Source organism: Ischnura elegans, chromosome X (assembly GCF_921293095.1).
Source record: "Ischnura elegans chromosome X, ioIscEleg1.1, whole genome shotgun sequence".
NCBI classification, from domain to species: Eukaryota; Metazoa; Arthropoda; class Insecta; order Odonata; family Coenagrionidae; genus Ischnura; species Ischnura elegans.
Genome location: NC_060259.1, coordinates 109,112,360 through 109,129,596, shown reverse-complemented (window position 1 = coordinate 109,129,596; position 17,237 = coordinate 109,112,360). Strand labels below are relative to the sequence as shown.

General features: G+C 37.9%; 1 protein-coding gene across 2 annotated transcripts in view; it reads right to left on the bottom strand.

Moving 5' to 3' along the window:
* LOC124170568 (mitogen-activated protein kinase kinase kinase 7-like) overlaps positions 1 to 10,212 on the bottom strand; it is a 131,036-nt gene extending 120,824 nt beyond the window's left edge. Inside the window, exons 1-2 of one of the 2 annotated variants that reach the window (XM_046549368.1) lie at positions 9,993 to 10,212; positions 9,396 to 9,621 (exon numbers count right to left, since the gene is read on the bottom strand). In XM_046549368.1, coding sequence (XP_046405324.1) covers positions 9,396 to 9,621; positions 9,993 to 10,070 — 304 coding nt within the window. In that variant the 5' untranslated portion in view covers positions 10,071 to 10,212. The remainder of the gene's footprint in view (positions 1 to 9,395; positions 9,622 to 9,992) is intronic. The other variant, XM_046549367.1, reaches the window with a different exon arrangement.
* Positions 10,213 to 17,237: the final 7,025 nt, after the last annotated feature.

The following is a 17,237-nucleotide window of genomic DNA, read 5'->3' as shown; positions in this document are numbered from 1 at the left end:
AAACAAAATTCAATGAAGGAAAAAATGGGAAAATATGTTTTTCACTTAACTTTTTAAAACGTCCATCTGAGAATAAAGAAACTTCCCATTACTACTTTTATGTATTGGAATTAAATATCGAGTGGAAATATCTTGGAAATATAGTCCTTTAAACTGCTGACAACACTACTAACTTCAGTTAAATGAACTAGATTGCTGTGCAGGATTCATGTATCATTTCTATTTACTGAGAAAATTGAGTACGGAGCTAAGGATCTAATGTTCCTACCAATTTTTCAGATAAGGTATTTTCACAGCATTTGCTAACAAAGCATATACATAAGGCTACTCTTAGTGGCACCCTAATTTCCCAAGTACCTTCCAAATTCATAAAGTAAACTACAATAAGTGTTACGGTGAAAGAATTTCCTTAACTCTTGTAAATAATGTCTAAGCGAATTCAAACTTGCAGCTGATAAAATAAATATCCATGCAGTGTGAATTATTGGCAGTACATAGGATGTCACGGTTCTAATTCTTGCAGAAAAAGACTTAAGGATGAGTTTTGATAAAACGTCATTAATATTAATGAAAAAATCCTATTCACACGAAATGGTCCAAACAGGAAGTGAGTCTGATCAAAATTCAATACCAATCATTACTATACAGGGCATAAGTAACAGTTACCACCCTCTAGCTTTTTGAAATAAATTTTTATCGACCCCTTTTATACGGTCATTCCATTGATTACAATTTATTTAAATGCTATTCACGAAATTTTACAAAGAAGAAGAATATCTACCCCTTCCTCTAGCAGAAAACAGTACACCTGTCCGCAGCCCTCAATTTCTGTTGTGAAAAGTAGCAAGTATCTAACACTAAGTGGTACTCGCAAGTTTAATGAAAATTGCCGTATCTAATATCCAAATGAGACACACAAAGCATTACTTCCACGACTGCATTGTTCTTATACCCTTTGGGCGTACAATCAATCACAGAATAAAACACTACGATACCAATAAGTGGAATAGCCATCACGCTATCAATGAGGTAATTTTTGGGAGCTTTGCAGAATAGGGAAAACATCCCTGAGAGCACACGAAAAATTGTAGACATATACATTTGGGATACTTCTAGTCTACAGGTAACTTAACCAATTGAAGTTACCAGTAGACCATAAATATACGCGATGTACTACTACCGCAATTGGGATATTTCAAGTCTACTGGTAACTTAACCGATGTAAGGCTGTAGACCAAAAATATACGCGTGATGAAAAGTAAAGAAAACATTAGTTATTTCACATAAATATCATGTCATGTATATTCATCATGACAGGTAGATTCCATAAAGTTACGCCTGAAACAGCTAATTATAAATATACGCGATGTATAATACACGAAAAATTGAAGGCCTATGCATTTGGGATATTTCTAGTCTCATCATCATCATTAGTCAACAATCCTAAGATTGGTTTGACGCAGCTCTCCATTTCTCTCTCCTATCCGCTAATCTCTTCATAGCTACATATTTCTTCTTTTACATCCTTTATAACCTGTCCAATATAACTCATTCGGGGCCATCCCTTGCCCTTTTTCCCTTCCACTAGTCCTTCAACGATTATCTTCATCAGACCATCGTGCCTCAAAATGTGTCCAACTAAGTTGTCCCTTCTTCTGCATAAGGTTTTTAGGAGGTTTCTCTTTTCTCCCACTCTTCTTAGCACTTCCTCGTTACTCACACGGTCAATCCATTTTATCTTCATCATTCTTCGGTAGCACCACATTTCGAATGCTTCCACTCTTTGACTTCTCTGCTGCTGTCAACGTCCAAGCCTCGCTTCCATAGAGAAACATACTCCATATGTAGCATCTGATGAATTGTTCCCTTACTTCTATGCTGGTATTTTCAGCTGTAAGAAGATTCTTCTTTTTGTAGAAAGCCCTCTTCGCCTGCGCTATTCTACTGTGTATTTCTTTCTTGCTCCGTCCATCGCTGGTAATTCGGCTTCTCAGGTAAGAAAACTCGTTCACCTCTTCAAGTTTATGCTTTCCTAGGTTGATGTTTGTTTTAGCCTCCTCTCTTTTGCTGCAAACTAATATCTTAGTCTTCTTTTTGTTGATTTTCAGCTGATATCTGGCCGTTGTCCTTTCCATCTTTGTCAACGTCTTCTTCAAATCCTTCTCTGTCTCAGCTATGACAGCTATGTCATCAGCAAATCGCAGCATGTTTATTTTTTCCCCGTGGATATTGACACCCGAAGCTTTTTCCTTGATTTCATTGATGGCTTCCTCTATGTAAACATTAAAAATTAAGGGGGAAAGCACACAACCTTGTCTCACCCCTTTTCTTACTCTTGCTTCTGCACCGTATGGTCCACATTTGATCACAGCTAATTGGTATTTATACAAACTATGAATAATTCTACGATCATTGTAGAGTACGCCGATTTCTTTCAGAATTCTAAGCATTGAATTCCATTCCACGTTATCAAATGCCTTCTCTAAATCAACAAATGCTATGAAAGTCGGTTTGTTTTTGTCCAATCTCTTCTCTATGAGCATCCTAAGTGCCAAAATTGCTTCCCTTGTGCCCCTGCTTTTCCTAAATCCGAATTAGTCCTCATCCAGAAATTCTTCTGCTCTTCGTTCTAATCTCCTGTAAATGATTCTTGTCAGAATCTTCGATGCATGTGTCGTCAGGCTTACGGTCCTAAATTCTTCGCACTTCTCAGCTCTCTTCTTTTAGGGTATGGGAATGATGATGTTCTTCTCGAAGTCACTAGGTAAATCTCCTGTTGAGTACATATCGCAGATAGTTTTATACAGTTGAGTTAAGACCTTTTCTCCTGCATTTTTTTATTAGCTCTGCTAGAATGTCATCTATTCCTGGGGCCTTATTCTTTCGCAGGTCTCTAATTGCAGCGTCAAATTCCGATCTTAAGATGCTTGCTCCAATGTCATTCTTTTCAACTTCACTTTCCTCTTCGATAACTTTTGAGCTATGCTTGCTTCCGTTGTATAATTCCTCCAGGTATTCCTTCCATCTTTCGGCTTTGTCTTCGTTTTCAATTAGAATGTTTCCATTCTTGTCCCTTATGGTATTACATTTTGCGTTTCGTTCCTTGAAATGGTTCCTCACTATGTAGCAAGCCTGTCCTTCCTCAGTATTCGTATTTTTATACTTTCTCCGTTTTTCAATGAGGTCTAGGGCTTCATCCGTGATCCATGGCTTTTTCTTAACACATTTTCTTCTCCCTAGAACTTCTCTAGCGGCCTTCTGAAACCCACTTTTTATGTTAGTCCAGTTATTCTCAACTGATTTTTCAGACTGATCTAATCCTATCTTGCACTCCATTACTTCTTGAAAGGCCTGTTGATTTTTTGGCTCCTTTAGTTTCTCTAATTGCCAGGCGTTCTTAGCTGATTTCTTCAATTTCTTGAATTTCAGATGGCATTTCATCATCACTAGATTATGATCACTGTCGATATCTGCCCCCGGGTAGCTTTTACAGTCCTTTATCTGGTTCCTAAACCTCTGCTTCACTAAAATATAGTCTAGTTGAAATCATCTTTTGTTTCCTGGCATTTTCCATGTGTATCTTCTTTGCACGTGATTCTTAAATAGTGTGTTGGCAACCACTAATTTGTGTTCTGTGCAGAATTCCGGGAGCCTTTCTGCTCTTTCATTTCTATTTCCTAATCCATATTTTCCGGTTATTCTTCCATCCTGACCTTCGCCGACGACAGCGTTCCATTCACCTAAAACAATAAGGTTTTCTTCTCCCCTTACCTGTTTGATGACTTCCTTGATATCATCGTAGACATCTTCAACTTCTTCATCCTCGTAGTCTGTCATAGGCATGTAGACCTGTACCACTACGGTATCTACCTGCTTAGTCTCTATTTTTACCATAACTATCCTTTCATTGTATTGTAGGAAGCTTTTCACACGCATTCCGACGCTCTTTCTGAGCATTATCCCAACCCCAGCATTACCGTTCAGGGATTCTGTGTGTATAATCCTATAGCTTCCACTCCAAAAGTCTCCCTCCTTAGGCCATTTCATTTCGCTGATTCCTAGCACGTCGATATTTAATCTTTCCATTTCGACTTTAAGGTTTTCTAGCTTACCCCAAATCCTGAGTGATCTCACGTTCCATGGTCCTATCCTCATAACTTTATCACAATTGACCGATGTACCCTCTCGGGTAGTCCCCGCCCGGAGATCTGAATGGGAACTAGTTTCCCTCCGGAATATTTTACCCGAGAGAATTCCATCTTGTCATTATATAAATTGAGTGGAGTAGCTGCAACTCCTCGGGATGATAATGTGGTGGTTTCCCCTTGCCTTCCACATTGCAGTACAACAGCCGTTAAAGTAAATGTTACCACGCCTGAAGTGCAATGAGTGTTGCTGTACTGACCACCGTGGTCTCCACCTTCACTCATATGAAGAAGAGCTGCTGCCCTCTCCTCCGGGTGATGTGAGGCATAATTGTTGGCGGCCTCTCATCGCCAAGTCACGGTATCTTCACAGGTTTAATGTATCATTTATATGGCCTATCTCACACAGGGATAGACCCATACCACCTTGGATTACCGCCGCTTTTTGTCCACGACTGCTTATTCGAAGAGTGAACTCGCTTATCTCGCAGCTAACCTCTATATCTAGAGGGTGACCCACCATCCGCAACCCGCTGGACGCACTCGGTGGCTTAAAGCTCAGCCACGAGATTTCTAGTCTACAGGTAACTTAAATGATGGAAGTTACCAGTAGACCATAAATATATGCGATGTATTCTACCAATGCCTTGTAAGCCAACGACCTAACGAGCCGTATGCTGGAGATGAAAACACAGTTGGTCGTCTGCAGACCACGTTAGTGTATTGTTTTGATTGTTTATGAGTTGCGAGCAGTTGTGAGAGCTTCGTTTGTGATGCATGTTCGTTATTTCCAATGTAAAGCAAAATATCCGACAATAGAGGCTCAGAAGCCCTCATATTTTATATTATTTATAATATTAATATCTGAGTAAGCGCATAAAATATAAACTGGAACAGTAGTTAAACCAAAAAGTCAGTAGCATCGTTGTAGCAGTCTGACAATGAGCCACGGCCGTTGGAGGTGGATACGTTAATTGTAAGTTGATGTTATCGACGGCACCTCATCCATTTATGTAATTAGAACAATTTTGATATTTTCTAATGCCCGCTATGCTTTGACAGTCAATAATTTCATCCATTTCTTCGTAGGTACTGGAAAATTCGTCGTTAAGGACTGCTTGTGCTTGTATTATGAGGTGAACACCAGAGAATACAACTTAGTTCGCTATGCTTGGAGATTTTCGATTTTTACTAAAACATCTTTTGTGCCAAAATAGTGTTATTTTCATCGTGACAACTCTCGTTAATCTACTGCTGGCAATCACAGTGCCAGTGGTTGTAATGCACTATGACAGTTAAGTTTGACAAGGTTGAAAAACATCGGCCAAGAGTTGTATTTTCAGATTTCCATTGTGATTGAATTGTAAACAATGCTATTACGCTATCGACAAATGGACAGTTATGTAAATGTCAGTGGCGTGTTATCCTACGTTGTTCACCGTGGGTATGACATATCACCATCAAGCTATCAACAAAGCTGTGTGTGAAGTTTATTTTTCTAGTATATCAACGAATAGCACTTGAGAAAAGTCACCTGTGCCACTTGAATGGGCTAATTAAGTCTCCATGTCGGTGAATATATAGTATTTTTCATCATAACGAGCTCTGTGATTGTAAGTTGTACGTGATTAATATAAGTATGGTAGTGACTTCCAGTTTTTGATGATTATATTTGCCTACTTCCCACTATGTTTTTATGGTGTGTGCTAGTATATCGTTTGTGGATTTACCTATATTATTGAAATACGTTGTTGCTTGTGTGTGTGTTGGCAGCGGAACCGATTCGCAATCTCAGATGTGAATTGTGTGCATACACTTGCTGTGAATTCGTATTCGTCAAACCAAGAAAATGGTGAAGCTTTGTCACATTATCATTAACCCTTAGATGCACGCTAAGCGGGGATTTTGCCGCATTTTTCAAAAAACCGAAATAGTGCGTTTATTGTGCATGGATCACTGGTGGTACACTTAGGCATTCTATTTCTGTACTTTTCCCTCTACCAAGAACATATGTTTGCTTCAATGTGACGACCAACTATGGCGTTAGAATCTTACAAAGTGAGAACGACGACAACTTCAGGTGATTTGCCGCTAGATGGCGTTCACACGATACAAAGGAACTTCTGATAATCTGTCGCTACCGTGGAAACTTGGAAGCATAATTCTTTTTTCAATAATATGTTAATATGTTGTTTCGTACTTATTATATTTTTTGTAAGCATTTGCATTATTATTTTGTTATTATTATTATTTATATAATTTATCTCAACCTCAAACCACATGTCGTAATTTACAAATTTCATCTTCATACTCAAATATGAATTACATTGGTGTAAAAATGCGTTAATTACACTTTACCAATGACCAAAAAATAAGTTATGGACGTTTTTTATAATGTATTATGCATTGGAGTTTGAAGGTGAAGAGTTGGCACCTGCGGGAAAAGAACATAATGCTGCAAAGGCATTATAGCAAGATTTAGGAATCGTAAACTCCTTATGGACATGAATTGTATTATGATTTTATCGAATTGTGAACAAATGGAGTCGGTGGTGACTAATGTAGAGTATACGATATTCCAAGGTCATAACGTATTTATTACCCTGATGAGTTCTAACGAGTGCTTCAAAAGCTTGACAATGAAGATGAGAGGGAGGGGCAGGTCAACCATGATATGGAGAATATTTTTTTGATTTCTCACATGAAAGTGAAGGGGAGGAAGAATTTTTTGGAGACGTATTACATTCCAGCGATAGTTAGCAGCCTTATGATAATAATATTGTTAGCCACCCACATAATTTCAACGTTTATCTAGTTCAACAGAAACGGTTAAACGTTTTGGCTGAACTCTTAGATAAAATTTGCTAACATCAAAACAAAAGCTAAAGATATTGTTCATGTTTCACCAGGGTCAACATCATTTCCTAAGAATTGTTGCCGAAAACGATTTCACTGAACGTGATTGAAAAAAGTGTCGAGAATACCAAATTGTATATTGAAGGAAAACTGGCATCTCATGTGTACTCCAGAATCAGAGATTGCATCACTACTTCCCGAGTAGAAATAGTATCTTTCTTTGGAATTAAATGCACACTCTCTGTAAATAAAAGATGCTAGACAGATGCTAGAGAAGAACTTGTAAAACAGATGGAACAGGCCTGATGATTTGCAGAACAGCGTTCGGGATAGCAACGGGAACACAAGAATTCGAATGGGAAAATAACAGCAAAACATTACTGTTCAAGTCTTGATTTAGCCATGTATTTGCTATAAAATGGTCTAACTTTCTTAGGTACCGTGAAAAAAAACCTTAAATCCGCAGAGAGTTTCCACCCTGCAAAATTCGATCGGCTGGAACTTCATTTCTGGGTTTCCAGGATACCTGCACTCTTGTTTCGTACTTCACTAAACCAAACAAATGTGAAATTCTGCTTTCTATGTTGCACTGCAATGTGGACATCGATCTAGAAACTGTGAAACCTGAAATGATCCTGAACTACAACTCAACCAAGGGAGGAGTCGATTCTGTGGATCAGAAGTGTGTAAATTACTCCCCTTCAAGACGAACACAAAGGTGGACTCTATCACAATTTTTCCGGTTTTTTATATGGCTACTCTTAGCGTCCACGTGATTTTTGTAGCTAATAATATGGAAAAAAATCCATCGAAGACCAAGAATGGAGTTCATGGAAGCTCTCATGTTAAGCTTTGTAGATGAACATCTGAAGTCCAGGGTGAAAAAGGTAATCTTCCAGCAGACACAAAGGCTTTTCTAGCAATGAGACTTGGGAAAATTCCTGAAGTATCTGCCTCTACATGTGAACCCCAATGTAGGGCGGGTGATTGTTTTAAACGTGGAAAATATAAAAATCATAAGACGGCAAATATAGGAATGTTTTTGATTTATATGCAATAATCACTCCACCTGCGTCAAAAAATGTCACAAATTGCATTGCAGAGACAGTGATGGTCAATAAGGATGAAAACATTAATTTTATTTAAAAATTTTGTTATTATTATAATTTTAATGATTGCATTAACGATTTGGCATATCCATTTCCTTTTTTTGTGTGAGTTTTTTGACTTGATAGTGTCTAGATTATCGTCTGCAATTCCTTTAGAAAAATTAGTCTAAGTACTTATCAAGAAATTTGCATATAATTATGCGATATTTTTGTTTATAAATGAATGGAAAAATATTTAAAGTGTTTTTATTTATTAAAAGTTACCCAAATACGTTAAAACACCCTCAAATTTGAATGTATATTTGGAAAAATCAAAAATGTAAAAGTGCGGCAAGAAAGCCACAAGCATGCACTGGCGCTATACTTGCAGGTGCGTGCACCTAAGGGTTAAATAAAAGTTTCTTTCTACAATAAGTGCATGTCTTGTGTTTCTTTAACTGTATATTGCTTTTCATAGATAACTGCATAAAAGTTATTTTTCATTATTTTAGAAAGCGTTTTCTTTTGCTCCTGAATTGGCATTATTGCTTTCCAAACCCCGCTACATACACGAAAAGAATGCAGAGCAACCGATTATTTGTTATTTCATAGGAGTTCAGTGTTTTGTCTGTAATTAAGCTCCTTTCCATTTTTTTATGATGGATTTGTAGCATTTTTGGAGGGATAGGAATACCTTCTCCGCTAATGCAGCGTTAACAAATTCAACAGCACAGCTCGTAAGCCGTATTAATTAGGCATTGCACCCTATGTTAATAATAGATATAATTGATAATTCTTCGAAGATAATCATCAAAATTGCCATAAATTCATTTCAGTTGAAAATCACACATATTGCTACAAGATTAGCAGTATAAAATGTATGTTTTAGTAAAACAAATTACGCCTACATTTGGTATAACTGTAGAACAAAATTATCATAAATGGGCGACATTTGCCCCTAATGTAGACCAAATATAGACGTCAACATTTGGTATAACCGCAGACCAAAATTATACCATTATAAGTTACCAGTAAGTAGACCAAAAAAGGAAGACATTTGCAACTTATGTAGACCTGATGTAGACCAAATGTAGTCGCCTACATTTGGTATACGGCAAACCATTAGGTTTGCTGTATACCAGATATAGACGTCTACATCTGGTATTCTGCAAACTTTGCGCTCTCAGGGATGTCATTGAGAGGTAAACCAACGACTAATTGTAGGAGCTTATAAGTCTATGAAAAATTACAATAAATCACGGAAAGTAATGTATCCCACCCATACCAAACCCAAATGGATACCTACCGTTATACAGCGATCCACCTTCTGCATACTCCATTACTAAACAAACTGGGTTTCTGGTGCAAGCGCCGTAAAGCTTGACAATATTAGGATGGTTTACCCTGGACAGCTGTCTCACTTCCACAGCAAATGCTTTCTTCTCGTTCTCTGATTCAATGTGCTTCACTGCAACGAATTTATCCCTCCATTTACCCTTCCAAACGACTCCAAAGGAGCCTTTCCCAACAACCTAAACGAGTATAAACAGAAAACAGTGATCAACACCAACGAAAATAAAACACCCGAGTTTCTGGGGCCACAACATAGAAAGTAATTCTGACTTAGCATCAAATGGCTACATATTTGGCAAACATTTTTCTTCGCAAAACCGAATAAAAGTAACAAAAGTAAAACTTCCCTACGTCAACGATAGGTAGAAAAATTCTCACATGTTAAACATACACTACCTCAAAAGTTATGAGAGCTAGAGTTCTATGCATACAGAGTGGAGAAAATCCTTCGGGTACACGTTGCGTAAAATAATATCAAAAAGTAAACCGGAACATCCACCATTCATAAAAATAAACAACAATTGTGAAAGAAACACACCACTAAACTCACCTCTAATTCTACTATTTCGTTGAAGTTTATTTCTTCAACAAAGTTTTGAGTTTGACTCGTCCCTTCCTTGAACGCCATGGGTTAAATTAAACATGTCACCAGAGATCAATATTGTTTACAGGACGACAATTTGTTTGCTCATTTCTCATGCCTCACCAAATTCGCCATCTTCTTCCACCTCCCTCAACCACAGAACCCCAGACCTCGTCGCTGCTTCTTGCAGAGATGGTTGGCGGCGGTAGTCTGTCTCTGCGCTCATACCGCCATATTCCTTTTACCATCTCATTGTCAGACATTGGAGGTACCTTATTAGTGGTTATACAAGACAAAAATTGTAGCCTTTAATTGTTCTGTATTTTCATATATATGATTTTAACGATAAATAAAATCCTGGCAGTGAAAATTGTCTTCCAAACCGTTGTTTAATTGAAGATTAATCGAGGCTCAAGAAAAAGAAGTATTTAATATGTGTAATAATTTTGTGTTCTCATTATGCGACGATAAAGTTTTTGAATTAGTGGCGTAACCATGGAAGAAGGAGGGGATAGATTTCCCCCCAAAGCTTCTGAGATAAAAAAATATTTCAAGGTATTAACTACATAGTTTGAGATATAATAATAATTTCTAGTGGCAAAATGATGTAAAATGTATTTCCAGGCATGTCATTCTTCCAAAATTTTCCCAAACCTAGGGTTGCCAGGGCAGCATGTCTATGTATTAAAAACTGGGCTTTCCAAGCTATATTTTTTAAAATAGCATTTTAAATTCATCTGTGGGCACACATGGCAATGCTGAAAATTGATAAAAGAAAACTCGATTAATAAGTCTGTCGTTCAGACAAATAAATTACGTAAGACGTACCATAAGTCAAGGGTTGTGATGGTTGAAAATAGTGCTGGTCATCCATCTGGATTTAAAATTAATAATATATATCCACAACGAAAATAGCAGAAATGGCGTAGGGTCCAGAAATTACGATTGTATCATGAGTATCTCTCAGAATGCAGCAGTGGATGTCGGTCCAAAGAAAAGAAAATAAGGCAAAGCACATGATCTGTGGCATTTGGAATGCCTTTATTACTAGTGGATCTAGATACATCTAAATTCCATCCAGACTCACATTTAAAATTTCCCGCTCAATATCACAGCCAACGTGCTGCCAAATACTTGTGCGACTGTTTGTGAGCACCACCTGACTCCTTGGGTCGCTGTCCATAGGCGTTACACATTTAGTTGACAGTACGGGCCTTATGGATAACAGTGTTGCCAAGCTTCCGCTCCGCCGGCAGGCATCCTAACAGCATATGCAACCGCACATAATAGAGCGCCAAAATGGTTTAGTTCAAAAAGGAGTTGGGGATCGCACGAAAGACGACGTAAATTAAGGAATTTTTTTAACGTAAATTACAATACCTTTGCTGCAAAATATAAGGAAAAGTCTTTTGTTATTTTATTATGTACTTATTCAATGTACAAGCTGAATAATGAATAATCTGTAATGCAAAAAATAACAATACATTGAAGGATAATAAAAATTATCGCCACTCCTGAATGAGACAAAATTTCTACTTCTTCCATATAATGCATTATTGTTTTGGCTCTGGCTAGTATTACATGAGAGGCGATGTTGTATAAGACATCATCAATCTCTAATTTTTCAAACATTTTCCGTACTTGGTTTATTGTAAATTAAAGATCTCTTTTCAAGCTGACATCTTCGAAGCTAATTTCCTTAATGTTCTCTTTCCTCCACCTTGTAGTAGGCAAGGATTCCAACTTCCTTGAGTAATAAGAGGCATTATCTACCACTATAATTGATCCTTCGGGTAAGTTTGCAAGAAGTGAGTGCTCAAACCATCTATCGTAACACTCGCCACCCACTTCTTCATGCTCATCCATTGAGTTATTTTTGTACAGAAACACATGCGATGCTTCTTTTATGAACCCAGGTACCGTTCCTGCGTGTATAATAGCAAACCGTCCTCCTCGGGAAGTGGGGGCCAAGCCCAGTATTTAGTCCAGCAAGGAAAGCTTGACGCGGATTCTCTAATTGTTTGTTTCACAAACTAATGTTCACTATCTGTCCAACATTAATCCAACTTTCGCCTGTGAATATACTCGTCCTGTGTTCGCGACGATATTTTTTTAGCTGCCTTAAATAATTAATTGTGCCACCAACGAATAATATCATCCCTTTCGATAAGGATGCTTCTTTTCCGCCTGCGTTCGTACACGAAGCCTTTGTCCAAAAGACGACGATATAGTGTTGTCCTTTTGTAATCTGGGAGAATACTATCCATATTTACCGAGTTTAAGATGGTTTTAAAGTCGGAGGAATATTTTTCACGAAGGATTCATGTACCATCCTTCTAATAGGGAAATTGCATACTTTTTATAAACAGTATGTTGATATACTACAGTAAACACTTAGTACCGCAATATACTTTTTTCCGCTTAAAATTCAGTTTATACACTAGAAAATGACTCCAAAAAGTCTCCCGAGTTTCGCGGGCAAAAAAATACCGCCCCCACTAATCTTAGGCGTGACGTCATAGTTCAGTACGAGTCCAAGATCCAAGCCCAGTAACTGCAGGTTTGGAAGAGCCACGTTGCGTTTAAGGAGAACATGGCTGAAATAAGGAAAAATTACAAGTGGTGCATTGTTCCTCTGTGCAATAACACCCCAGAAAAAAAATTTCGTCTGCATTCCCACGGAGGAAATTAGAAGAAAAACCTCGATGCATGCCGTCTGTCGGGATGAGCGTTACGGAAAAATAAGAGTATAATACACTGAATGATAAACCCGTGTGCTATGTGAGCGAAGATAACTTTAATATAAATAATATTTCCATATTTCATCGACTGAATAACTTGAAACTGAGATTTCTTGATAATTCGGCCGCCGTAGAATAAAAACTCAACTTCTCAACAAAAATCGAGATAGGTGTTTCTCGATGGTTACGATCACAGTCTAAACATGTTTAGACTGTGGTTACGATGGACTCAAATTATTTATGGCACTTGTTCAATTTCAGTTACGGAAGGACATAAAAAATTCCATGATGTTTAAAATCAAGGGAGGAAATATGAAAATACAACGTTGATCCTCATGCATTCGAGTGCCAGCCAAGAAGACAGCGTTTTCTTCTACTGTAGGCGTCAAAATGATGTGCCGCTGTATTTTGCAAATTTATATCCTGGCTTCACTGCATGCTATAATAATGAACTATACGTCATTTTAAAGTATATTTAATCCTAAATTCTGATTTATTTTATTACAAAAAAATTCAAAAATGTAGACACGGCCAGTGCAATAAATGACTCCGCGCACCGAAAAATTAGCCGTTTTGTCAACTTCATGAACTTTGCAACTCAACCTAAGGAAAACTACTACGTCTACAGCATTCATCTTCCACATTAATTTACACTCATCAGTGCGGATTAATAAAATGGCTTTTGGGTATTTTTAGAACTTATATTTTGTTATAAATTAATGAAAATATTTGAACATTATCTTGTCCCATAGTTTACCCCGAAAGATAAAGGAGGTTGTAGATGGAAAAAGAATGGAATCCAGAGGTGGTCACAAAAAATGAATCGCAGCATTCTTTGATTTTATTCTGCGCCGTTGCTTGCTTTAAAAAAAAAGTTGAGTCACAAGAGGAATGTTCCGCGGCCTTTGATTTGTAAATTATGGAGATAAGAATGGACATGTGTGGATCAGCAATTTCCATTTAGTTGGCTGTCAGGATAAACCAAGGATCCATTTAAAGGTTGTCGGGCCATCGTATAAAGATAGGACTGATGCGCACCACAGGGGAAATGGGGTGTTTGAGGGAAAGTCAAACCCAAAGTTGCCCAAAGAATGGGCAGTTCTATGTTGCTCTATCCCCAGTTAAAACCAAATAGAAATTGGATTGGGATGATATTTTCACCACGGGTTCCAGTGATAGTGAGAGTGCAGGTGATCACGGTCATCGTCGAAGGTCATCCCTCTAGGATTTCCGATACGGAATTTTTAAGTGACAACCGATCGCAATGACGATGAGCTCGCCTTAAGAGTAGGTTTCAGATATATCGTGAGAACAGCTCCCAAAATGTATTAAAGATTCTGTTTGGAAAATATTCACATTTTAATGCTACTTTAGGAAGGCTTTCATTACAAAAGTAACTTCTTAACACCTGAAGACGTTGTGTTTATTAAATTGATCGAAGTGCGATTGACCGATTCTTTCTGCAGAATAGGAAGTGGCTTCAGGGTTTTTGAGTCACAAGATGGTAGATTGTGTTGAAAGTTCGTCTATATTATCGCTACTAATTTGAAACATTAATAGTCTGGCTTCCTCAGAGCTTCCTGTCGCCCTCCAGGCAAGGTATTTTTAAGTTGAAAGTATCAGCGACAGCTTCGAGGTGGAAATAAGTTCACCATAAGACTCTCTACCGGACTGCCAAAAGAATACACATTTCACATGAGTATACGCTTTCGCCAATATTATACGCAAGTCTCACTTTGTTATGAACTATAAAACATTTCAGATGCACATCAGCTACCTTTCCATTTCTCGGCATCGACTTACGGCGCCGACGAAGTCTACAGTTTCACTAAAATACCCTGTTATCATGATGGAATCAGTAACAGGAAGCTTGCTAGGATCAGCCTAGGAATAACCATATTCCTTCATCTTTACGCAATCTATCGCTTTCAATGGAGGAGAAATAGATCAAATAATAGCCCTGAAGTCACAATGAACAACTCCGACACGTCTGCACTTCAATAAATGAATCATAACCACGCCGTCGCTTGTATTCAAGTATGCAACCTCTACCATGGCCGTGCCGCCGTACCTCGTACAGAACTATGACGTCACTTTTCTACCAGCCAAATATCGGGCGTTTTCGATTCTCACTTGCATTTGAAAATTCTCGTGAACTTTGATGCATTAAATATCGCAAACCACGTCATAAAATAATAAAAAAACTTTCACCGAGGTATGCAAACATATATTTCTAAATAATTTTGGGGCTATTTGTTATATCTGAAATATATGCAAGTTCCCTATTCCCGATCTCACAAAATCGTCGAAAATCACTGCTCTCGAATTTTTGTAAGGCTGTCTAATTTCTTTAGTTTTTGAAGGAGTTACCAATGGAAAACGGGAGCTTTCCTTTCTCACTTTGTAAACAGTGGACTCCGTGCACCCAGCCTCCGAAGCTTCTCGGCAGGCCTCACTAATGCTGAGAGATTTCCCTAAATACGAGAAGACTTTGAGCACCATCTGTCTTTCGCGGCTTATGAGCTTCTCACCTTTTCCCCTCTTCTTTGTATCGGACATATTGATTGGGCGTGTTACAGCAGAGATAAGTGTAAAACACACTTCACAATTTTCAAATTCAGCAGACTACACAACACTTGTTCACTCCAAAAAAAATGCAATGACAAACTGAACGCCTTCGAAAATTCTTCCCCAGCCCCTTCGGCTAGGGTTGATTTTGGTGTAGGTTTTCTGGTACCCTATGAAAGGAACTCAGAAAAAAACCCAAGCCCCCTTTTGTAAAAGGCGTGCACTGGATGAGAAAAAACCCAAGCCCCCTTTTGTAAAAGGCATGCACTGGAAGGCGTAGTGTTTCGCACAGATTATGAGATATTTTCTTTCTTGGCTTATGCGGTGGGACCGAAACACCCAAGGCGAAAGCGTCTTATTTCCAAGCCGCTTGCTTACTTTCGTGTATCAATGTATTCAGATAAAAACACTGCTATTACAACGTATGAGTATTTTCTGTTTAGGATATCAAAAGAATAGATAAATACATTTCATAGAATGCATTGACAAAACACTCCTTTTCCGCCCGAGAATTTTCCCTCTGCGCGCAAGAAAAAGCAAGAAGCCCGGCCCAGCGGCGCCGTAATATTTTTTCTTAAGATCAAAACCTTGTAACTCGCTTCAGAATTGATGTAAGTTAATGATTTCTTCGCCAAAAATAACTTTGTAGTTTTCTTCACATTTGATACGCAGCATACAGGGACCTACGACGTAAGAAACGTAAGTTAGTAAGCGACTACTTTTTACCTTGCAAAAATCAAAATTTTCTTGTCCTAAAGGGTGTTACGTCGGCATAGCAACATTTTAACTCATAATTTGTACAATTGGTGAATATCTTCACGGAGAAAATAGTGTGAAGAATTTTGTGCAGAAAATTCAATTCAATACAGACAACGGTAAGGCAGATATTGCGAGAAGAAGATAAAGTAAAAAAATACACGTTCCTGACGGAAATTTAAGGAAATATTTTTTATAGCTTTTGTTATAATTTTTATCGAAAAACTATTGGCACCAATGAATGCAACATCTCTTTCTACATTAGAATGCAATTTTTTATCAGTGCATAACGCAACATTAATTTTCGTGCTGTTATTGACAAAACCGCGCTCCTGGCCTTGGAGATTAACATGGGAAACGATTCTCCATAATGCCTTGTCTACACTACACACTTAACTTAAGTGACTTCACTTAAATATAATCTTAAATGTGGTGCGGTAGCTACACTTGAGCTTTAAGTCGACTTCAGCACCGTGATTGTCTATATCGGGAAACAGTTATGTTGACAGATGAAGGTCTAGGAGAGCAATTAGTGATTCTTTGATCCAAAGCGACTGTTATTTGAAATAAACTTCCAAACTCCGTGAATTAACCATTTTGGATTCAGAAGGTTAAAAGGAAAGACCGATTTCAGTTCCTGAGGGAACGCTATATGGCGAGAGGTGAAGGAGCCAGAGGAATTTAGAATTACTAAGCGTGACTTCGTGGAATGACATATTCATAACGTAAACAAAAACACTTATTGCTAGTCAAATTCCACTGCTTTATTAAAACCATTGATGTTAAATTTCAACCATTAATTCCTCCCACGTCCAATGAAATCGCCACATCTTATCTCCCTCGGCATCCCTAGGACTAACATTAAAGCCCTATGCAATAGTTTCAATAAAAGTGTGTGGGAAGTTACTGAGTGCATTCGTTTACGTTATTTTCGATTATGACACCATGGAAAATAAACTGTTTTACCGGATCCTCTACCGTCGTCTCATTGTCAGTCTTAAAATTCCTTAAAACGTTTCTAAGTTTTATAAATCGAGTTTCACCGTGAGCAAAAGGCATAGCAATTAGTTTTCACGGAAATAAAACCAACAATAAGATGAGAAACACTACAAAATAAATTCGTCGAATTAATATCCCCAACACTAGA